Genomic DNA, 26,175 nt, shown 5'->3' with positions numbered 1-26,175 from the left:
GTGTTGACCTTTTAGACTCTGTTATGGGTCACTAGAAAATTAAACTACGTAGTAACCATTGGTATATACAAGTTTTTTACCACTTCCTGGACGTTGTAATGTGTAATTCTTGGTTTTTATACCGGAGAATTATTGCTGAAAAAGCTAGTACCAGCAAAGTCATAAACTCTGCCGAATTCAGAGTAGCTATAGCAGAGACGCTATGCAAATATCAGACAGTTAACCGTTTAAAAGTAAAAGTGATGTTGAATGCCTCATTGAAAATAAAAAGAAGAAAGGCCCGGCTCAACACGTTACCCGAAAGATGTGAGGTTGGACCAATACGGACACTGGCAGGTTTTGATGGATAAGCGAATGAGGTGCAAATTTCCTGGCTGCAAAGGTTTTACACAAACAAGCTGTGAAAAATGCGGAGTAAGTTTGTGTTATACTAAACAAAATAACTGTTTTAAAAATTTCCACACATCTTGAGTTGGATTTTATTCATGTAGCACTATTGATGCCATGTTGCATTTCTGCAACAAACAATTTTTTGTGAAAATTAATAAAAATTTAAAAAAAAATTATTTTTATTGTTGATTTTATTAATAACAGCGTATTTACTAGTTAGTAAATATAAATTTAATAAAATTTAAAACCTGGCGCCGTAAAGGGTTCCTTCTCTCTCACATGATTCCTTCTCTCTCACATCATCTCCCAAGAAGCCCACCTTTCCTTGGACCGCTCGCTTCACTCTGCAGGTCCCTTTCATTAGCTTTTTTCCAATATATTCCAACCTACCTACCCTTTATTCATCTCCCCCCTCCCCTCTCGATTAATTTAGCACACAATGTTAAATTTTTTTCTAACTTCAATATAACATTTTAATTTGGAAAAATATCGATAAATACATACGTATAATACTTAAACAAAACCATAAAAAATCAAACTTTACCATTGACTTATGTACAGTCGATTTGAACAATAAAAAAACTTTATAATTTACTCAAACACATGTAATTGTAGCAAAGAAAAAAATATTGTCTTATATTAGGGTTGAATGAAATTTCTTAGGAATTTAAAATTTGCCTAATTCGACTTACACTAACTGCTTATACATATATTAACAATTCCACATTTTTACAAAATTTTCCAAGACTTCCCGCCAACGCGGAAAAACCAATCATTAAAATTACTCCATATGAGCACAAAATCTTAAATTGCCTAGCAAGGTCCTATCATAACTAAAATAGCTCTCTTTGGCGGTTAAGGGACTCCTAGGGGCAGGCCTTTCTAGCCGCTATTCAACAAAAAATGGAATTTTGAGTAAACGTTTGGATTAACGCGTGGGCATCTGTCATGAATTAATATTTAAAAATTTTTTATTTTTGAAGATATAATTAAATAAAAATTTTACACTAGACGAAATATACATAAAACATTTAATCTATATATATAAAATTCAAATTGTGTATGTATGTATGTAAGTATGTAGGTATAGATCGAGTTGCGTCCTAAACGGATCGGCCGATCACAACCAAATTTGCACAACCCACTAGAAACCTTTCAAGGATGGTCATAGGCTAAAAATAATATCCATATATAAAAGGGGTGTAGCACCTCCCATGCAAAATGAATATTTGGTACTATATAACTCTGAAGGTATTCATGCTAGAACATTGAAATTCGGTAACGAGTTATATGAGGTGAAACACTAACACCCCCGGAAAAATGTGGTGTGTGGGAGAAGGGGCGTGGCACCTCCCATATAAATGGAGTTTATCATACTGCATATCTCTGGATGTATTAATGGTAGGATAATGAAAATTGGTAAGGAGCTATATGAGGTTAAGTCCAAACACCTCCAGTAAAATGTGGAATTGGGGAAACGAGAAATGGGATTTTTCAGAACTATGGCTGCCGTAAAACTTAGGTTATTATAACAGCTAAAGTTTGACTACAGACTTGTTTGGCTGTTATTCCTTTTGGATGTTTAATAATCTTCCGCCGTTAAAATTTTTTGTTAACTTCAGTCTATCCACATCTTCCATCTATATATATATAAAGTTAAAATTATGAATGATTGTATGTAGGTATAAATCGGATTGCGTCCTAAACGGATCGGCCGATCACAACTAAATCTGAATCACCCACTAGAAACATTCCAAAGATTGTCATAGGCTAGACATAACTTCAATATAAAACAAGTAAGGAAGGCTAAGTTCGGGTGTAACCGAACATTACATACTCAGCTGAGAACTTTGGAAACAAAATAAGGGAAAATCACCATGTAGGAAAATGAACCCAGGGTAACCCTGGAATGTGTTTTTATGACATTGGTATCAAATGGAAGGTATTAACGAGTATTTTAAAAGGGAGTTGGCCATAGTTCTATCGGTGGACGCCTTTTCGAGATATCGCCATAAAGGTGGAAGGGGGTGACTCTAGAATGTGCTTCTACGATATGGGAATCAAATGAAAGGCGTTAATGAGTATTTTAAAAGGTAGTGGGCCTTAGTTCTATAGGTCGACGCCTTTTCTAGATATCGCCATAAAGGTGGACCAGGGGCGTGAATGTGTTTGTTCGATATGGGTATCAAATGAAAGATGTTAGTGAGTATTTTTAAAGGGAGTGGACCTTAGTTCTATAGGTGGATGCCTTTTCGAGATATCGCCATAAAGGTGGAAGGGGGTGACTCTAGAATGTGCTTCTACGATATGGGAATCAAATGAAAGGCGTTAATGAGTATTTTAAAAGGTAGTGGGCCTTAGTTCTATAGGTCGACGCCTTTTCTAGATATCGCCATAAAGGTGGACCAGGGGCGTGAATGTGTTTGTTCGATATGGGTATCAAATGAAAGGTGTTAATGAGTATTTTTATAGGGAGTGATCCTTAGTTGTACATGTGAAGGCGTTTTCGAAATATTGGACCAGGGTGACCCAGAACATCATCCGTCGGGTACCGCTTATTTATTTATATATATATGCAATACCACGAAAAGTATTCCTGCCAAGATTCCAAGGGTGTTTGATTTCGCCCTGTACAACTTTTTCATTTTATTTTACTTAATATACCACCCATTTTACAAAGTTTTTTCTAAAGTTATATTTTACGTCAATAAAGCAATCGAGTTATAATATTTCATCCCTTTTTTCATATTTGGTATGGAATTATGGAACGTTTTTCATTTTTCGTAATTTTCGATATCGAAAAAGTGGGCGTGGTCATAGTCGGATTTCGGCCATTTTTTGTGCCACGATAAACTGAGTTCAGATAAGTACGTGAACTAAGTTTAGTAAAGATATATCGATTTTTGTTCAAGTTATCGTGTTAACGGCCGAGCGCAAGGACAAACGGTCGACTGTGTATAAAAACTGGGCGTGGTTCCAAGCGATTTCGCCCACAGGAAACAATTACCGTCATAGAATCTATGCTCCTACCAAATTTCACAATTATTGGTTAATTTTTGTTCGACTTATGGCATTAAACGTATTCTAGACAAATTAAATAAAAAGGGCGGAGCCACGCCCATTTTGAAATTTTCTTTTATTTTTGTATTTTGTTGCACCATATAATTACTGGAGTTGAATGTTGACATAATTTACTTATATACTGTAAAGATAATAAATTTTTTGTTAAAATTTTACTTTAAAAAATTTTTTTTTTTAAAAAGTGGACGTGTTCTTCATCCGATTTAGCTAATTTTTATTTAGCACATATATAGTAACAGTAGTAACGTTCCTGCCAAATTTCATCATGTTATCTTCAACGAATGTCAAATTACGGCTTGCAAAACTTTCAAATTACCTTCTTTCAAAAGTGGGCGGTGCCACGCCCATTGTCCAAAACTTTACTAATTTTCTATTCTACGTCATAAGGTCAACCCACCTACCAAGTTTCATCGCTTTGTCCGTCTTTGGTAATGAATTATAACACTTTTTGAATTTTTCAAAATTTTCGATATCGAAAAAGTGGCCGTGGTTATAGTCCGATTTCGTTCATTTTAAATACACATCTGAGATAAGTGCCCACGAAGCTACATACCAAATTTCATCAAGATACCTCAAAATTTACTCAAGTTATTAAGTTTACGGACGGACGGACGGACATGGCTAAATAAATTTCTTTTCTCGCCCAGATCATTTTGATATATAGAAGTCTATATCTATCTCGATTAGTTTAAGCCGTTACGGATTGCCGTTATGCGAACAAAGTTAATATGGTCTGTGAGCTCTTCTCAGCTGAGTATGAAAAGAGGGGGTGCACCTACCATACAAATGGAATAATGAGAATTGGTAAGGAGCTACATGACGTAAGTTCTAACGTCGTCCTACCCTCCAGCGGGTTAGGGGCCAGAATATACCTGCGGTAGGTATGCCTGTCGTAAGAGGCGACTAAAATGCCAGATTCAAGGGGCTGTGTAGCGCAACCCTTTCAGGTTGCCAGCGCAATATATAGCTTCTCCAAACCCAATTGGCAACCTCACCTATCCGTGGCGTATTCTGTTTCACTAACAGACGAGGCTCTGGCGACCCCAAGCTCCTCATGAGACTTGGGGTGGGAGGGAGGTATGGCCTGAAGGTTAAATTTGGCCATATAAATCGTTTCCGAGATGGTCGGGCTAGCACCTTAATGGTGATGTGTTGCCGGAGCGTTCCGGATCTGTATCCGGCAAAGGACCATCACATCGGTAACACTCCCCAAAGCCTCCGGGGAGAAACCTTATCGCTACAACAACAACAACAACAACGTTAAGTCCTAACAGCACCAGTAAAATATTTGTGGTTTTGAAAAAAAAAAAAACAAATGAGACTTCAGAACTGCCTTAAAAACTTAGGTTATTTCAACACGTAAAGTTTGATTGCAGAGTTGGGTTTGGCTGTTATTCCTTTAGTATTCTTTTATGTTATATTTTGGGTTGGTATTTTTGGATACGGCTGAAAAATAACCGGAAAAAAATATTTCTTTTTAATTTGATTAATTTATGTAAGAGCAAAAAGAGAAATCACTATGGCAGTTACTTTCTCAGATACCGCGGATACCCTCTGTGTGGTGGACGTACAAATCCGGATTTAAATGACCACTGTCTGCAAACATCTGATACACCGATGTGCAACATAAGAAAACGGTGAGGTCAAAGTGAGCGTGTGCGATGTGTGCACCTTTACTCATAAACAGTCGCTGCAAGTTTTAGACCGAACCCTTAAGAATTTAAGATGTAATGATCATCCCAAAGATGGTGCTTTCCTGTTACTTGCTGGAACAGCCGCAGTGGAAGTAAATGCGTGCTTTTTCGTCTATAGACGCCTTTACGTACAAAAATTTACTCTTTAGAAATATGAGGGGTCATTTTGGCGAAAACACTTCAGCAGCAGCTTTTGTTAAACAACTTCTTGAAATTAATAATGGCAAAATTCCTATTTCTTTACTAACAGAAAAGACAAAATAAAATACACATCCAAGTGTTTTATTTAAGAAAACCCAGCCTTGAGCTCAACCAAAAATTTCAGTTTTTCTAAACACTAACGGCCAATAACGAGAAAAATAATGTTAAAATGGAGAGCACACCGACATTTACTAACAGATTTGATTTCTTTTCCTGCAAGTTTTTGAGAAATTATGACATCACCTGAAGATTAAATATCTAATGTTTCTTCCAAATATTGAATCTATTTTTAACAAGTAAGGAAGGTTAAGTTCGTGTGTAACCGAACATTACATACTCAGTTGAGAGCTATGGTGACAACATAAGGGAAAATAACCATGTAGGAAAATGATCCGAGGAATGTGTTTGTATTACATGTGTATCAAATGAAAGGCATTAAAGAGTATTTTATGAGGGAGTGGGCCATAGTTCTATAAGTGGACGCATTTTCGAAATATCGCCATAAAGGTGGACCAGGGGTGACTCTAGAATTCATTTGTACGATATGGGTATCAAATTAAAGGTATTAATGAGGGTTTTAAAAGGGAGTGGTGGTTGTTGTATAGGTGGTCGCATTTTCGAAATATCGCCATAAAGGTGGACCAGGGGTGACTCTAGAATTTGTTTGTACAATATGGGTACCAAAAGAAAGGTGTTAATGAGTATTTTAAAAGGGAGTAATCCTTCGTTCCATAGGTGGACGCCGCTTCGAGATATCGCCATAAAGGTGGACCAGGGGTGACTCTAGAATTCGTTTGTGCAATATGGGTATCAAACGAAAGGAGTAAATGAGTATTTTAAAAGGGAGTGGGCCTTAGTTCTATAGGTGGACGCCTTTTTGAGATATAGCCATAAAGGTGGACAGGGGTGACTCTAGAATGAGTTTGTACGATATGGGTATCAAATTAAAGGTATTAATGAGAGTTTTAAAAGGGAGTGGTGGTAGTTGTATATGTGAAGGCGTTTTCCAGATATCGACCAAAATGTGGACCAGGGTGACCCAGAACATCATCTGTTGGATACCACTAATTTATTTATATATGTAATACCTGCCAAGATTTTAAGGGTTTTTTATTTCGCCCTGCAGAACTTTTTCTTCTATTTAATATGGTAGGTGTCACAACCATTTTATAAAGTTTTTTCTAAAGTTATATTTCGCTTCAATAAAACAATCCAATTACCTTACCATGTTTCATCCCTTTTTTCGTATTTGGTATAGAATTATGGCATTTTTTCATTTGTCGTAATTTTCGATATCGAAAAAGTGGGCGTGGTCATAGTCGGATTTCGTTCATTTTTCATACCAAGATAAAGTGAGTTCAAGTAAGCACGTGAACTAAGTTCATTAAAGATATGTCCATTTTTGCTCCAGTTATCGTGTTAACGGCCATGCGGAAGGACAGACGGACGACTGTGTGTAAAAACTGGGCGTGGCATCAACCGTTTTCGCCCATTTTCACAGAAAAGAGTTAGCGTCATAAAATCTATGCCCCTACCAAATTTCAAAAGGATTGGTTAATTTTTGTTCGACTTATGGCGTTAAAAGTATCCTAGACAAATTAAATGAAAAAGGGCGGAGCCACGCCCTTTTTGAAAATTTCTTTTATTTTTGTATTTTGTTGCACTATATCATTACTGGAGTTGAATGTTGACATAATTTACTTATATACTGTAAAGATATTACATTTTTTGTTAAAATTTTACTTTAAAAAAATTTTTTTTTAAAAGTGGGCGTGGTCCTTCTCAGATTTTGCTAATTTTTATTAAGCGTACATATAGTAATAGGAGTAACGTTCCTGCCAAATTTCATCATGATATCTTCAACGACTGCCAAAATACAGCTTGCAAAATTTTAAATTACCTTCTTTTAAAAGTGGGCGGTGCCACGGCCATTGTCCAAAATTTTACTAATTTTCTATTCTGCGTCATAAGTTCAACTCATCTACCAAGTTTCGTCGCTTTATCTGTCTTTTGTAATGAATTATCGCAATTTTTCGGTTTTTCGAAATTTTCGATATCGAAAAAGTGGGCGTGGTTATAGTCCGATATCGTTCATTTTAAATAGCAATCTGAGATGAGTGCTCAGGAACCTACATACCAAATTTCATCAAGATACCTCAAAATTTACTCAAGTTATCGTGTTAACGGACGGACGGACGAACTGACGGACGGACGGACATGGCTCAATCAAATTTTTTTCGATCCTGATTATTTTGATATATGGAATTCTATATCTATCTCGATTCCTTTATATATGTACAACCAACCGTTATCCAATCAAACTTAATATACTCTGTGAGCTCTGCTCAACTGAGTATAAAAACTATAAATGGCTTTGAGAAAAGGAATTTTAGGCACCTTAACATGAGGATGTTAATATCACTAGAACCAAGACAACTTATCACTATATTAACACAGCCGTGGAAGAGTCCCAAGCTGTGTATATCCGATTGAGTTTATTAACTCTTTTGAGCCATCAGAAGTTTCTCTTCATCCATTGATCCTTAAAAAAGGCCCATAATATCATAATATCTATGCTTCGTTATTTCGATTCGCCACGCTTATGTAGTGGGACAAGGCTTTTCATCACAAAACTTTTACGAATGTCATTGAAGCATTTAATTTTATTGGAAAATTTCGAAAACAAAAAAGTTTATAAGTCCCGGCACACAATAGTTTTACAGCAGTTTTCCTTGGACGGATTATGGGTGAAATTTATAGCTTGGTTTTGGTGAATAATGTCCTGTTGACTTGAGAATTTTCCTGTGCTCGCTAAAGCTTTCGTTATGGGTGAATGTATCTCAGCTAGGAGAACAAAGGGGTACAATTTACCACAAGGTACAATGGTGTGCCTTAGCGCCAATTAGGCATTCAGGCCCCATGACTTTGAGTACGTACGTACATACATTGCTACAAAAGCAAATACATGTATGAGAAATTTTAAAAATGAAATAATTAAGGAAGACATTCTATTATAAAAAGAAAGGAAGTGAATCGAAATTTACTTTTAAGAGAAATCTGCACCCGCACAAACGCGATGAGCTGGGTCAGAATTTCTATTAAAATTTAATGATATAATTAAGAGAGGACTGTAGACTCATGACGGGTATTCTGACTGGGCACTGTCTTTTGGCGTCACATGCCTTTAAATTACGCTTGGTCAGTGAGATGCAGCAGATGTAGCAGATGTAGGAAGTGCGGGTTGGAGGAGGAAACGATCGAGCACGTTCTGTGCTCGTGCCCTGCACTTCCCAGGCTAAGACTCCAGCTATTATGAGTGATATAGCTGTCAGATCTAGAAGCAGAAAGTGGCTTAAGTCCTAGGAAGCTTCTAGTATTTGCCAAGAGGACGGAGTTATTTTATAACATAGGTCCTGGTTTTTGATAGGGTTTTTCAGTTTGGTCATTAAAACAAACTTCTGGTAACACTACGGACTCAATCAGTCTATCTGAGGTCCTCATGGACCGGCCAGTTCAACCTACCTACATAATGATAAAATTAGAAAATTGGGTTGGCGTGAATCACCAAAAAGGCGCGAAGACAAAAAAAAAAAAAATGGAAAGGGCCTAAAAAAGGATTTCGGGTTTTGGTTGACTTGCCACATTATATGCGATGACTTATCACCATTTAATTTATGAAAATTTGCTGGTTGTCCTGATTTTGGGTTTTTTTTTGTACGCGCGCTTAATGTCGGTTTATTTGCATCCTGCCCCACAGCACACACAAGAACTTTGAATACTACGGCTTTGGTCCTTACTGGGCTTTACGCGTACAGGGAAAAAAGTTTAAAAATTAAATACACCGACTATTACCAAATATTCACTGTGCACTCACGATGCCCACAGTTAAAATTGTTCTTTTCTTCTGCCACAGTTACGCCCTATATATATACCAGCAGAATCCAACAGAAACATCGGTTCTACATACTGATTCCTATTGTCCTCATCTCCAACCTAATCGCACTTTCTTTACCCTATATCCATCCTTTTCCTCGACTGATCCTATTTTCTTTCTGTTGCATTGATGTGTCCTGTTTTAGCTTGTCAATTCAACTGTCTTTATTTAGTAATGTACATAGTGGTGATACAAAGTATACTTATCGATAACGACCAACTATTATCGATGCTACATCTCCCTTTTTTGTAAAGGTTTCCGTATTATATTATAGTTAACAATTTCACATTAATTCTTTCTTTGTTTTTTTTTTTTTTTTGTGTTTCAATAGACGTATTATATATACATAGTGCTAGGCTTAGTTAAATTGGTGTTTAAATATACATGTATTATATCTATATTTTTGTTTGTGTTTCAGTCGACGTATTATATATACATAGTTCTTGGCTTAGTTAAATGGTGTTTAAATATACATGTAATATATATAATTTTTTTTTTTTTTTTTTTTTAACATTAACTTAGTTAAGTTCAATTCATTTAAGTTCAATTTTTGTTTTTTTTTTTTTTTTTTTTTTTTTTTTTATGTAAATAAATTATTATTTTTTTTTTGTTTTTGTTTTACAAAAGATTTAAATAAATATTAGCATTGCAAATATAATATTTTAAAATTTCTTAGTACTTCTTGCCACTACGAGTGCGTTTTTCAATTGTACATGATTTTCCGTCAGGAAGGAAGCTGTCTTGGCCAGGAATTTCCGAAACAACACGTTTGCGTATGTCTCTACTGTTTCGTCGATATTCCCCGTTTTTGTTTTCACTACACATGATCTAGGTATGTGCAAACTTTGGATATTGTGCCCTCCTCCCAACGGCCTGTCCATACGTAGACTTTTTCGTTTAATTTAAAGCTCTCTCTGCTTTTAGCATTTCGGTTGTAAAATTTTCTAGCATTTTCTTGTTTGCTCTTGATTTGACTTGTGGAATTTGCACAAATTTGAGGGTCGTATTTCTTATTAAACATTGGTAATTTTGAATGCAAAACCCTACTGTTCATTAACTGCGATGGAGAGAATGATAAATCTTTCGTTGGAGTATTTCTATAATCCAATAAACCTAAATACACATCATGAATACTAGATGATTTTTTCATTATATTTTTGCAGATCTGAACTGCGCGTTCAGCTAGTCCGTTTGATTTTGGATAATGTGGGCTGCTTGTTTCGAATTTGAAATCTAACAACTTCGCGAACTCTTTACATTCAAAAGAATTAAACGGCATATTATCTGCTATTACAATATTCGGTATTCCGTTTCTACTAAATATTTCGTCAATTGCAAATTTACATATTTAGCTTGTTTTCCTTTAAGCTCTCTTAACTCTATCCATTTCGAATAATAGTCAACCGCGACTAAGTAGTCCTTATTGTGAAATTGACATATATCACACGCTATTTTAACGAAGGGCCTCTTCGGTATTTCATGAGCAATAAGCGGCTCTTTTTGATTTCTATTAGCGTTTACTTGGCAGACCCTACATGTGCTAATCATTTTTTCGATTTGGTCGTCCATTCCAGGCCAATAAACTGCATTTCTAGCTTTCTTTCGCGTCTTTGTAATTCCACTATGTGTCTCATGAAGTTGCTCTAACACTAATTGCTTCATTGCCACTGGTACCATAATTCTTTCATTAAAAAATAATATGCCCTCATCTAGAAAAATTTCGTTTCTGCTTTTAAAGAAAAACCTTGTATTGTCACTGCATTTTGTCTTTTTGTGGCCACCCATTTATACAATAGCGTTTGATAGCATTTAATATCGGGTCTGAGGCTGTCTCTCTTTGAAATTGGAGTTTGCGTTCATCACTTACATTTATGCTAAGTACATAGCTATTTAATTCACTGTCATAATCTTCTTCCGTAGCTTTTGCAGCATAACGAGAAAGGTAATCGGCTATATGTATTGTTTTCCCGGGTTTGTACTCAAGTTCTATTTCAAAATTTAGCAGTTTCAATCTAATGTTTTGCAGTTTCACGGATGGAATCTTGTGAATTTCCTTTTTTATAATTACCGTTAACGGTTTGTGGTCGTTAACAATTTTGACCTTTCTTCCAAACGTGTAAAATTTAAATTTTTTACAATCGAACAAAATAGAAAGAAATTCTTTTTCAATTTGCAAGTAACGTTTCTCAGCTTCCGACAAACGTCGAGACGCGAATGCAATAGGTTTGCCATCTTGTAATATACAGCATCCAAGTCCATCTTTTGATGCATCGCATTGTATCTGTATGCTTTTTTTCTCATCGAAAGGTACTAAAATAGGCGAGTTAAGTATTTGCTTTTTAATCTTATTAATAGCTTCCGTATGACTTTCAGTCCAGTTAAAAATTGTATTCTTTTTAAGCATAGCACGAAGCGGAGCTGTCAGCTCAGATAAGTTTGAAATGAAAGACCGCATGTAATTTATGACGCCCAAAAATTTTTGTAAGTCTTTTTTGGTTTTGGGCTTTCCCATTTCTACTACTGCTTTAATTCGCTCTGAATCGGGCGTGATTTTATTTTCTGAAAAAACGTGGCCTAAATAACTAACTTCAGTTACAGCTATTTTCATTTTACCTTTGTTGAACTTCACACCTTTTTCCCTAGCTCTTTCTAATACTGAAATCAGTGCTCTATCATGCTCCTCCCGCGTTTTTCCTGTAATTGATAAATCATCCATGTATGCGAACACGTTCATCAGATCACCAAAATTTTCGTGGTTCATTTTTTGAAAAATCTTAGGGCCGGATTTAATGCCGAATGGCATCCTTAAAAATTTAAAATTTCCAAGTGGCGAAAGTGCATAATTTCTGTGATTCCTCATCTAGTACAACGTGCCAGAAACCGTCTTTCAGGTCCAGTACACTAAAGTACTTCACCCCTTATAATCTTGTTGTAAGATCTTCTAAAGTCGGTATCAAAAAACTCTCATCTGCTATGCAGTCATTTAAGTTGGATGGGTCGATGCATATCCTTAAATCTTTCCTATTTTTCTTCATAACTAAAACTATCTGATGAACCCATTCGTTAGTATCTGCCCTAGCAATTATTCCATTTTTCTCTAACTCATCCAGCTTTTCTTTGAAACGACCTAAAATGGCTTGAGGCACTCTTCTTGCCGACTTAGCTATAGGTACTGAATTTTCTTTTGTATGAATTTTATATGTTTTATTAAATCTTCCCAAACCCTTAAATAAATCCGAATACTGATCTTCAACAAGTTTCTGATTTACTTCTCTCGCCACCGCATTTATAAAAAATGTTTTCTTGCTGTTTGTTTCTGGGTACGTGCAATGTCCACCAAACCAAAAGCAACGCAAGCATTTAACCCCAGTAAAGGCACTGTGTCTATGTCAACAATTTCAATTTCAATGTTTTTCTTCTCACTATATAATTTACAGTGAAGTTGACATGACCCAATCGGTTTTACAACTCCACCTCCAAAGGCACGAAGTATAGATCTAGATGGCTTTAGTTTGTAGTTGGGAGCAACAATATCCAATAGTCTTTTTGGAAGTATTGTTACGCTCGATCCTGTATCTACTTCGAATGAGACTAATTTTCCACCTACCTGGACATCTTCCTTCCACAACAACACTTTTCTGTTGGCTGTATTTGCACTGCAGTCGACAGGTTGTACAACTACTGAAGAAATATTTGTTTGCTTTAACGAATGAATATAAAATTCGGAATTTTCGTCAAAATCCGATTCATTAATGGTTTGCACATGTTTTATCTCATCTGACTTACAAACTGAAGCGAAATGATTTTTTTTTTGAACAATTTTTACACGTTTTCCCATAGGCTGGGCAGTTTCCCTTCTTATGTTTATAGCTACAATATTTGCATTTACCTTGTACATACTTATTTGTACTTTTGTTAGTGGTTTGACCTAAACTATGTTGTTTGTTACGGTATTTGCTTCCATTCTCTTCATGTTTATTGCGACGGTGAATTTCACTAACTGGTTCCGTCGTGCGATTCATTGTATTCATTGTTTGTGCTTGCTCTTTCGTTGCTTCCTTCGCTCTGCTTTTCTCCACGGCTGCTTCATATGTTAAGTTTGGTACTTCCAATAAACGCATTTGCAAATTATTGTCTGAAACGCCCATAACGATTTGATCTCTCAGCATTTCGCTCTCCTTTTCCCCGAATTCACAATTTTTTACCGTTTTATGTCCATTAGAAATGAGTCGAAAGGTCCCCATCTTTTTGCTTGCGCTGGTAAAATATAAAGCGCTCATATACTGCATTCTTTTTCGGTTCACAAAAATCTGCAAATGTTTTTGTCACCGCTTGGTAACTTCCTTGTTCTGCATTTGTCAAGTGAAACGTATCATACACCTCAACAGCCCGCTCACCAATTATATTCAAGAAAACATTAATTTTAACAGCATCTGGCTTTGTATTTAATTCTGCTGCTTGCATATATATATCAAAATTTCGTTTAAATTTTCGCCAGTTTTCTGATAAATTCCCATCAATTTGCAAAGGCTCGGGCTTTCTTACCAAGTCACCCATTTTAATAGCAATCGTGTTTTCTGCTAATGAATTATTTTCAAGTGTCAAAGCTGAGTTGCCGAATTCTTTGATCATGTGCTTATAGAACGAAGATTCACGCTCTTGTTATACTCAGTTGAGCAGAGCTCACAGAGTATATTAAATTTGATTGGATAACGGTTGGTTGTACATATATAAAGGAATCGAGATAGATATAGACTTCCATATATCAAAATAATCAGGATCCAAAAAAACTTTGATTGAGCCATGTCCGTCCGTCCGTCCGTCCGTTAACACGATAACTTGAGTAAATTTTGAGGTATCTTGATGAAATTTGGTATGTAGGTTCCTGAGCACTCATCTCAGATCGCTATTTAATATGAACGATATCGGACTATAACCACGCCCACTTTTTCGATATCGAAAATTTTGAAAAACCGAAAAAGTGCGATAATTCATTACCAAAGACAGATAAAGCAACGAAACTTGGTGGATGAGTTGAATTTATGATGCAAAATAGAAAATTAGTAAAATTTTGGACAATGGGCGTGGCACCGCCCACTTTTAAAAGAAGGTAATTTAAAACTTTTGCAAGCTATAATTTGTCAGTCGTTGAAGATATCATGATGAAATTTGGCAGGGACGTTACCCCTATTACTATATGTACGCCTAATAAAAATTAGCAAAATCGGAGAAGGACCACGCCCACTTTTAAAAAAAAAATTTTTTTAAAGAAAAATTTTAACAAAAAATTTAATATCTTTACAGTATATAAGTAAATTATGTCAACATTCAACTCCAGTAATGATATGGTGCAAAAAAATACAAAAATAAAAGAAAATTTCAAAATGGGCGTGGCTCCGCCCTTTTTCATTTAATTTGTCTAGGATGCTTTAAATGCCATAAGTCGAACTAAAATTTACCAATCCTTGTGAAATTTGGTAGAGGCTTAGCTCCTAGGACGATAACTGTTTTCTGTGAAAAAGGGCGAAATCGGTTGAAGCCACGCCCAGTTTTTATACACAGCCGATCGTCTGTCCTTCCGCTCAGCCGTTAACACGATAACTTGAGCAAAAATCGATATATCTTTACTAAACTCAGTTCACGTACTTATCTGAACTCACTTTGTATTGGTGTAAAAAATGGCCGAAATCCGACTATGACCACGCCCACTTTTTCGATATCGAAAATTACGAAAAAAGAAAAAAATGCCATAATTATATACCAAATACAAAAAAAGCAATGAAACATGGTAATTTTATTGGTCTATTTGACGCAAAATATAACTTTAGAAAAAAACTTGGTAAAATGGGTGTGACACCTACCATATTAAGTAGAAGAAAATGAAAAAGTTTTGCAGGGCGAAATCAAAAGCCCTTGGAATCTTGGAAGGAATACTGTTCGTGGTATTAATAAATTAGTATAGTAGTATAGTATTGGTATAAATAAATTAGCGGTATCCAACAGATGATGTTCTGGGTCACCCTGGTCCACATTTTGGTCGATATCTGGAAAACGCCTTCACATATACAACTACCACCAGTCCCTTTTAAAACTCTCATTAATACCTTTAATTTGATACCCATATCGTACAAACACATTCTAGAGTCACCCCTGGTCCACCTTTATGGCGATATTTCGACACGGCGTCCACCTATAGAACTAAGGCCCACTCCTTTTTAAAATACTCATTAACACCTTTCTTTTGATACCCATATTGTACAAACAAATTCTAGGGTCACCCCTGGTCCACCTTTATGGCGATATCTCGAAAGGCCGTCCACCTATGGAACTAAGGATTACTCGCTTTTAAAATACTCATTAGCACCTTTCATTTGATACCCATAACGTACAAACGCATTCTAGAGTCACCCCTGGTCCACCTTTATGGCGATATCTCGAAAAGGCGACCACCTATACAACAACCACCACCCCCTTTTAAAACCCTCATTAATACCTTTAATTTGATACCCATATCGTACAAACATATTCTAGAGTGTCACCCCTGGTCCACCTTTATGGCGATATTTCGACACGGCGTCCACCTATAGAACTAAGGCCCACTCCTTTTTAAAATACTCATTAACACCTTTCGTTTGATGCCCATATTGTACAAACAAATTCTAGGGTCACCCATGGTCCACCTTTATGGCGATATCTCGAAACGGCGTCCACCTATGGAACTAAGGATTACTCTCTTTTAAAATACTCATTAACACCTTTCTTTTGATACCCATATTGTACAAACAAATTCTAGGGCCACTCCTGGTCCACCTTTATGGCGATATCTCGAAACGGCGTCCACTTATGGAACTAAGGATTACTCCCTTTTAAAATACTCATTAACACCTTCTATTTGATACCCATATCGTACAAACGCATTCTGGAGTCACCCCTGGTCCACCTTTATGGCGGTATCTCGAAAAGGCGACCACCTATACAACTACACCTACTCCCTTTTAAAACCCTCCTTAATACCTTTAATTTGATACCCATATCGTGCAAACAAATTCTAGGGTCACACCTGGTCCACCTTTATGGCGATATCTCGAAACGGAGTCCACCTGTGGAACTAAACATCACTCCCTTTTAAAATACTCACTAACACCTTTCTTTTGATACCCATATTGTACAAACAAATTCTAGGGTCACCCCTGGTCCACCTTTATGGCGATATCTCGAAACGGCGTCCACCTATGGAACTAAGGATTACTCCATTTTAAAATACTCATTAACACCTTTCATTTGATACCCATATCGTACAAACGCATTCTAGAGTCAACCCTGATCCACCTTTATGGCTATATCCCTAAATGGCGTCCACCTATAGAACTATGGCCCACTCCCTCATAAAATACTCTTTAACACCTTTCATTTGATACCCATATTGTACAAACAAATTCTAGAGTCAACCCTGATCCACCTTTATGGCGATATCCCTAAATGGCGTCCACCTATAGATCTATGGCCCACTCCTTCATAAAATACTCCGTAATGCCTTTCATTTGATACACATGTCATACAAACACATTCCAGGGTTTCTCTCAGTTCATTTTCCTACATGGTTATTTTCCCTTAGTATGTAATGTTCGGTTACACCCGAACTTAACCTTCCTTACTTGTTTTTTCACTTGATTTTTGTTTTTAATCACTTTTGCAGTTACCTTTGTTACTGCTTCACACTTTTTTAGTTCTTCAACTGGAATTTTCTTTATGATCAAATCAATTACTTTCTCTGTCCGCTTTTCTTTTTTAATAACTCTGCTTTTATTTTGTATTACTTTTGGACTTTTAATTTCTTTTGATCTTAATTTCATTTTATTTCAATACTTCACTTATTAGTTTGTCCGCAGCGCCATGTTGCATTGATGTGTCCTCTTTTAGCTTGTCAATTCAACTGTCTTTATTTAGTAATGTACATAGTGGTGATACAAAGTATACTTATCGATAACGACCAACTATTATCGATGCTACACTTTCATCATACCTTTCGCTGCGGTCCGGAAACCTTCCTTAAAACCTTTAACAAATTTCCCTTTGGTGACTTCCCGAATACTTCCTAACTTTTACATATCACTATTTGTTTACAAATATTGTGCAGTGACCGCGATTAAATCGTGAATTTTGTACAATTAATAACAAAAACCAGTCACCGACTGATACTCATCGTGAGCGGACGTTTTTGCTTTGACTGTGCTTTTCTCTCTCTTCTTTTACTGAAGTTTTTTTTTTCACTTTCCCGCCAACGTAGAAAAACGTGTGTGATTTATATTCTTTTGATCTCACTTTCGTTGTTTTGTGTAATATATTGGTGGTAAATATAGTGATATAATGGCCCCCGGGCCACCAAACTTGGGGGACAATCGGTACGCCTTGCTTGCCGATAGTCCCAAACCCAAAAGGAAAAAACCGACATATACACCTATAACCTATCCTAGCCTCCCCCAAAAAAAACAAGAAAACCCAAAATACATCACCATTGCAGCATCCGATCCATCAAAACCTCTTTCGAAATACTCATGCTTTGCCGTGCACAAAGCCATAGAAGGTATAAGCAAAGAAGTTATCTCAATTTCCGAACTACGTGACGGTAATCTGCTACTATTAGTGAAAACGCCTGAAATCGCACAAAGATTCATATCTACTAAAAAACTAAGTGGAATATGTGTAGTGAAAGTCAATTTCCAAGATAATCTCAACTTCACTAAGGGAACTATTTTCGCACCGTGCCTCAATGACGTTCCTGACATGGAAATCATCAAAAACATGAAAGACCAAGGAGTTGTTGCTATTTATAAATTCAGGAAATTAGTAAACAATGTCCAAGTACCTACAGGTGTTGTGCTCCTAACTTTCGACCTTTATAGTCTGCCTGAAAAAGTGAATGTTTCTTGGCGCACTGCCCACGTAAGACCACATTTCCCGAACCCCATGAGGTGCAAGTCATACCAACTTTTAGGGCACACAATAAAACGATGCAACAACAAGCCTGCTTGTGTTACTTGTAACTTCCCCCCTCACGGAAAAGATGACTGCTCTCGAGTTCTTTGTGCTAATTGTGCTGGCGACCATCCGTCATCTTCAAACACATGCCCACGTTACCTCCAAACAAAAGCAATTCTCAAAATCAAAATAGAGAACAAGTGCACTATGCGCGATGCAATTAACATTCATAAAGCTCAAGCACCTTCCCTTCCTAACATCTCCTTCTCACAAGTAGTAAAAGAAAATGATACAAACAAGAAAGCTAGCAACAACGATCAAAATACAAAAAGTACAGTAACATCTTCAAATAAGAATACTAAAAATACAAATTCTAACCAAACCTCAAGTTCAAATAAAGCACAAAGCAATTCCCCGCATATTCATCACAATACAAATCACACACCCAACAATACCACAAACAACGAATCCCTTAGCATCTCCAAAGAGCAATATAATGCCCTCTCTTCTTTCGATTCTTCTTTGAATCACATTGTCAAAAACATTAATACCAACGCTGCATTAGCGAACTCTTCCTATCAACTCATCAGCGACCTCCAATCTCAATCTATCCCCATTCCCTCTTCCTACGAATACCAACCCAACATCTCACTACTAACCCAACCAACAACATTAATTAACAGCACATCTCTTACTGCAGCAAATGATACTGCAGTACCTCTCACTACAGATAATTCACAAGAAAACTGCATGACAGTCTCTGATGAAGAGTTTTAACTCTCCTCACTTGTCATACTTTTTTCTCTTAACTTTTAAAATGTTTAAAGTTTTACAGTGGAACCTTAACGGGCTCTACAACAATTACACCGAATTAGAAATTCTCATTAAAGACCAAACACCAAGTTTTATTGCCTTGCAAGAAACACACATTGCCGCGAATAAAGACGCAGCCGTGCCGCAGAAATACACGGCTTATTTTTCTAACTTGGCCCAAAATACCTCTAACAAACAGGGCATAGCTGCTTTAATCAAAAAGGGAATTCCACACAAAGTTGTGCCGATCCACTCAACTATCTCTGTTTTAGCAGTGGAAGTATGCGTTGGCTTTCATATAACAATTATTTGCATATATATCCCGCCTCATCAAAACTTTACATTAGCAGAGTTAAAACATATTTTAAATTCAGTATCCACTCCCATTCTTATAGTGGGGGACTTTAACTCGTGGTCTCCACTCTGGGGCTCAGCACTTACCAGTTCTAGAGGTGCTATCTTAGAGAATCTCATAACTTCAGAAAACTTCATAGTTTTAAATGACAAGTCACCCACACATTTTTCTACGCATAAAACCTTTACGCATGTAGACTTATCTATTTGTTCTGCAACTATTGCCCCAAAGCTTACCTGTCGAACGCTCGACAACTTGTGTGGCAGCGATCACTTCCCAATCGTTACGGAATTAACCACTCCCTGTTCAGCCAAAGTCCCAAAGCATAAGTTTTTAACTCACAAAGCGGACTGGCCCAAGTTCACGGATCTCATAACCACTTCCGTAGCTAACATACCAGCGTCAAGTAACGTTAACGAAGAGGCTGCAAACATTGCTAAAATCATACGTTCCGCGGCCCATCTCTCCATACCGCAAGCCACATATAGGCCGCGTAAAAAAGTGGTGCCCTACTGGTCTGAGGAGTTAGAAAATTTAAGGAACACAAAACAGCAAAACTGGAAAACGTATAAAAGAACGAGATCAGTAGAAACCCTCATATTATACAAACAATCAAACGCAGCTTTTCGCAAGAAATCGAAAGAAGCGAAACGGGATAGTTTCGAAAAGTTAACTTCAGCGATAACACCTAATTCAAGTACTAAGAAAATCTGGTCGGACATAAAAATGCTCACAGGAACTTCTTCCCACACCCCTATCAATTTTATCAGTAGCCAAAACGGTCCAATTTACGACTCTGCGCTAATGGCTGAGCACTTTGCATTCACCTGGTCCGACTACTCACTTGACTCAAATTTTAACGATATATTCGTCAATAAGAAATACGAGACCCTAGGGAACGTATACGATAAGCCTAACGCTCCTACAGCAATCATTGAGTCTGACGTATCTCTTCTAGAATTCGAAGTAACAATTTCCAAACTGAAAGGGAAATCTCCAGGTCTGGATAGAATTTCTTATGAAATGTTAAGAAATCTACCATCTGTGCTTAAACACAGGATAGTAAAGCTTTATAATAATATATTAACGACTGGAGTTTTCCCACAAGCCTGGAAGACAGCCTTAATAGTCCCGATTCCAAAATCAAGTAACCCTTCCACGGAAGTTTTGGACTTTCGACCAATATCTCTAATAAGCTGCATGAGCAAATTATTAGAAAAAATAGTATCGAAACGTATTATGTGGTATATAACTAATAACAGCCTCGTAAGTCCACATCAAGTTGCTTTCAAAGAAGGGCAAGGTACCACCGATGCCCTATTATACTTTGAAGACTCTTGTGCTGCTGCCTTATCAAACCGTAATCATCTATCAGGATTAAGCCTTGATTTCGAAAAGGCTTTTGATCGCATCGGAGTGCATGTCGTGTTACGTCAATTGAGCAAATGGAACTTCGGTACGAAGCTTTACAACTTTGTAAAATCATTTTTATCGAATCGAAAATTCAAAACAAAAGTAAACAATTCCTATTCAAACGTGCACGATCTGTATAACGGAATACCCCAAGGGTCCCCCTTATCAGTTACTTTATTCACTACTGCTTTGGATGAAATAAGCCAAATTATTTCAGCACATCAGTCTGTCTCGCATATCATGTACGCCGATGACGTTTTGGTCTTTTCCAAGCTGAATAATTTAAATTCTGCACAAAATATTTTTAATGCAATCTTGTCAGATATTGCGAGCTGGTCGCACTGTGCAGGAGCAAACTTATCACTTAACAAGTGCAGAACCTTCCACATTTGCAGAAAACACAAATGTAATAGCCTAAACCTAGTTTATAATAATATCAACATTACAAATGAGTCTAGCATAAGATTCCTAGGTATAATCTTTGACAAGAACTTCACATTTAAGGAACATTGTGTATATTTAAAAAAAAGCTTAGCTGCCAGGTTAAATATAGTTAAGTATTTATCTTCTAAACGGTGTCTAATTCACACGGAAATTCTTATCAATATCACGCGAGCTCTGATCCTTTCTAAAATCGATTATGGATTGCCAGTATACGGAAATTGTTCACAAACTAACCTCAAAATGCTGTGCCCCACATACCACGCGGCCGTTCGTAGGAGCATTCGGGCTTTTCCAACATCACCTATCCGTTGTATCCTAGCAGAAGCTGGCCTTCCAAGCATTAATGAAAGAGTAAAATACGCGACAATGCGGCTGATACCTAAGTTATTTTCATGCAAAAATAGTCTTCTACATCAAGCTACAGTCATAACGGCATCCGCTAAGAAGACACCAAAGCGTAAAACGGCTATATTTAGGTGCACAGAGTACGCCAGAGAATTAGGAATAACAACCTTGCCACAAATTCAACCTGTTAGCAAAGCGCCCCCTTGGCATTTGAAGCACTCTTCATTCTTGTTATGGTTAAAAAAATTTCCCAAAATGAGCACAAGCTCCACTGAATACCAGCGCCTGTTTATAGAGTACACTGCCCCATTCCGAAAAGACTGGAAATTCATTTACACCGACGGCTCCAAATCCTCCGAGCACACTACATTTGCCGTTACTCACGCGGACGGGAGCACGATCTCGGCTGGAATACTTCCAACCTATTGCTCAGTTTTTACAGCTGAAGCGGCAGCCATCCACAATGCTTTAAAATCAGCTCTCGTAGCCAAAGAAAAAACAATTATCTGCTCAGATAGCATGTCCACAATATCCAGCGTTATGAACACTACAAACCAATCTGCCCTAATATCGGATATACGCAATTTGCTTATCGGCAACGACGCACAACTAAAAATAATGTGGGTCCCGGGCCACGCAGGCATTAAGGGAAATGAACTGGCTGATCAAAAAGCTAAAGACGCCCACAAACAACCTCTCTTGGGTTTTGATTACATGATAAGAAAGGATATTTTGAACCTTATAAATAAGTATCACAATTCCCAAAGAATCACTGACTGGAGCACTTTTCAACACCAATACGCCGAAATCAATCCCACAGCCATTAGGGCCATTTACCCATCAAATTGTCGTACAGGCGACATAACTGCCTTTGTTCGCCTCCGCATAGGACATACAACTGCCACACATTCTCACCTACTTAACGGAGGGAGGCCAATGCCCTGCCCATACTGTAAAACAGCACCTCTAACAACGAAACATCTTCTAGACAACTGCGAATACTTCAAAGAAACTAGAGAATCGTTATTTAACAGCGGAAACCCGTCAGAGTTGCTAAAATCTGTCTGAAGGACAACATCGAAAAAATTGCAGAGTTTTTGATCAGAGCTGACATAAGGAAAACTATTTAAATTAATTATTAGTTTAGAATTACACTATCACCCCAATGCCAAATAATCTCTTCCGGGGAATTTCCCCCATCTCCATTCCTTCTATGTGGGAATGAGTGGGTACCCCTGAAGGGTTTAGTTGGTATTGACCTGTTTAATTATCTTACTTCCTTTTTTCACACAATTAAATTATTCTCATTATTAATATCAATTATTAATATATGCTGCAATATTATTTCAAGCTATAAGATCTCTTTTAATTTAAATCTAGCTTATTAAACCATATTTTATTAGAGAGCGAGCCGAAAGCCCTGGCAGCTAGCGCTCCTTTTTGTATGTAGAATAGTAATTTTATTGCTATTATTCATTTAATAAATAAATAAATAATAACAAAAACCAATAATTACCCAAAACAAAAGTGATTTTTTTCGTTTATAATGACCTACCCGGAGTACCATCCTGAGGACGAGATCCACAGAAAACTTCCGATGGTGTAACACGGCAATTGGTGGGAGGATTAACTCTGGTGTGCGTCAGTTTGTGTTTGGTAAAGTGAATGAAATTAGTTATTTTTGTATATATTATTTATAATTTATAAAGAAAACCCAATATGTCGCTTTTATATTGATAAAATGGGAAACCCCCTAAACCCTGTGCGTTAATAATTCCTTTGAGTTCTCATATACTCATATTTGTATTCAACCACCCTCTAAGGCACGTCATGGTTTGAATGCTAAAATTGGATACAACAAAAAAATGTATTAGAGTCAGCTAGCGCTTTGACGCTGCATTTTATTGCGTCCTCATCTACACGCCGGCATCGTCTGCCATATACGTTCTTGGTAGTTCATTCATAACTTTAGCTAAATGATCCAAATTTGTATCATTTGTTGAATTCATTTGTTTAATATTCAAAATATATTTTCAGGCTAGTGCTTGGGCGACCCGATTTGTTTACACCAAAAAAAAGCAGTTGACTGGCGACATGGGCAATAGCGTGAGGAGGAGGGCACCCACTCATACATGGTTCCGACCTTGAGACGCAGCGGGCCATGCGTTGGGACCACTTGAATGTCGAGCTTACGGGTATACGAGTATACATAACTTAAAAACATGCCTATATGAATTATTACTTTTGCGTACTTTTATTTTGTCTTTTTCTAGGTAACTTGCCAACGACAATGGGAGGTCGGCCATACCACTCGAGCGGGCCAAGGTACGCCCAACGCGGGGAACACCCACCTCTGACAGAGGTGCATAGCTTCAATTTACGAGCATAGCTTCAATTTATGTATTAAATATTGATATCACATGTATACATTTAAGCGGGAAGTGTGCTTGAAAACTAATCGAATTTTATTTCATACTAGAGTTCGCCCAGTGGTTGAAATTCAACCACAGGAAAGGAAAGGAGTGGAAAGGAAAAGAAAGGAAAGGAAAGCAAAGGAAATGAAAGGAAAGGAAAGGAAGGGAAAGGAAAGGAAGGGAAAGGAAAGGAAAGGAAAGCAAAGGAAGTGAAACGAAAGGAAAGGAAAGTAAAGGAAAGGAAACGAAAGGAAAGAAAATGAAAGGAAAGCAAAGGAAATGAAAGGAAAGGAAAGCAAAGAAAAGAAAACAAAGGAAAGGAAAATAAAAGAATAGAATGGAAAAGAAAGGAAAGCATAGGAAAGAAAAGAAATAGACTTGATGCATGATCAACTATGTATTTTAGTTTAATTTTTATTTTGCACAAAGCAACTCCTCGGCCATGTTCATGATTCAGCATAGTACACAAAAAGCAAGTACACACACACAGCGTGTCTATAGTATGAATAAGTGCATATGTAGTGGTATGACATTTATGTTAAATTTTTTATGCTAAAATTATTTTTAAAATTTTTTTTATTTATGGATAACAGTGCAGCTCAAATTTTCCTATCAATACATATAATTTGTATACCTTAGAATTATACTTTAGCAGAAAACGCTTGCAAATTTTTTAATCTTGTCTATTTATATATAAGATGACGATATCACTTTCAAAATTTTTTAAATATTTTTCTAGAAAAGGGTGTCGAGCTAAATATTTAAGGGTGCTTTAACCGAATCTTAACCGTTACAGAATAAAATTCTTTAAGAGTAGAATAAAAGAAATTTTCAAACAATTAATTGCCAAATTCAAAGAAAATATTTACGACACATGTAACTGATGTTACAACATGTGTAATATCTTATTTTATTCAAGTATCATTACATTCATGTCAAGGTAGATGAAACATATATGTACGTGTGTATGTAACTAAACTATTTTAGAATGTACGACTTCCACCAAATTATACATATTTATATTCAACATAAAGCTCAAGCAAAATACCAAAAAAAGAAAAAAGAAAAAAACAAGAAAAAGCAGAAACAAGAAATATGCAAAGCATTCAAACTCGCACCTATCATGAAAAACAATGCTTGACGGCAAGCGGGTGAGAAGTGACGTGAATGGGGAAAGCACTTATGTTAACTGGAAGCGCCCAGCACTCATTGCACTTGTTTAATATAAAAGTCAAGCAGATTATAAAGAAAGAAAAAACAAAACACACACACATTTTATTTAATGCAATGCCAAAAAGAATGTCGAGAAATTGCAACAAAAAGAAAAACTTAAAGAATTTTAATGGTAAGAGATAGGGCAGCTATGGCGGGAAGGAGATATATGTGGGTAAAACACTATCAACTATTTGATGATCAAAGAAGAAGAAGAAATGAAATGGAGTGGGCAGCTAGAAATGAGAATAATAATTAAGTTTGAGGTTATCAGATGCAGTGACTTAAATATAAATTGTAAAATTTTTAATGTTGAAATTTTTAATAAAAAAGTGCTAAAAACATGCGGGTGAAACAATTGGAGAAGAACGATATTAATTAAACCTACAAGCATGCAGAAAACAAAGATAAAAGCGAAAGAGAGCACTCAATAAATATAACGGTAAGATGAAGATGATTTACATTACCTGCAAGGCAAAACATCATGTTGGAAAAAAACGACAATCGTCCCCTTTTCAACCAGTAAGATTTTATTGCTTTGATAATCACAATCAGCATTAACGACAACATTTAATTTATAATGCAATTTAATATGCATTACCAGTTCAACTTCGATTAAAAACATTAAATATATTTTTTTTTTTTTTTAAATTAAATAATTAAGTCCCATTTGGAATATTTTTGAGTATATTTGAATTGCAATTTGATTTAATACAAATTTTTTAAATTTATTGGTAATGCAAACATAATTAAATTACCAGTAAAAGAGACTTTTGCTTTTACAATTGTTTTTTCTAACTGAAACACGACAATAACGAAATTACTTTACTTAACTAAATTAACCACTAAGAAAGAGCAACAACAAAAATTTGAATTAATAATGCAATTCAACATGCATTA

General features: G+C 36.4%; 1 protein-coding gene across 2 annotated transcripts in view; it reads left to right on the top strand.

Annotated features, from left to right (window-relative positions):
• The window catches only part of LOC137237381 (uncharacterized), a 617,434-nt gene extending 591,555 nt beyond the window's left edge, over positions 1-25,879 (top strand). The window contains exons 3-4 of one of the 2 annotated variants that reach the window (XR_010948928.1): positions 23,687-23,844; positions 23,923-25,879. Coding sequence is in view for 1 of the 2 variants with exons in the window: in XM_067760951.1 (XP_067617052.1) it covers positions 23,687-23,735 (49 nt within the window). In the remaining variant the exon portion in view is untranslated. Of the gene's footprint in view, positions 1-23,686 lie in introns of both variants that reach the window. The other variant, XM_067760951.1, reaches the window with a different exon arrangement.
• The last annotated feature ends 296 nt before the right edge of the window (positions 25,880-26,175 follow it).

Source organism: Eurosta solidaginis, chromosome 1, assembly GCF_040869045.1.
Source record: "Eurosta solidaginis isolate ZX-2024a chromosome 1, ASM4086904v1, whole genome shotgun sequence".
NCBI classification, from domain to species: Eukaryota; Metazoa; Arthropoda; class Insecta; order Diptera; family Tephritidae; genus Eurosta; species Eurosta solidaginis.
Note: the sequence above shows the minus strand (reverse complement) of the source record. Positions and strands in the feature narration are given on the sequence as shown.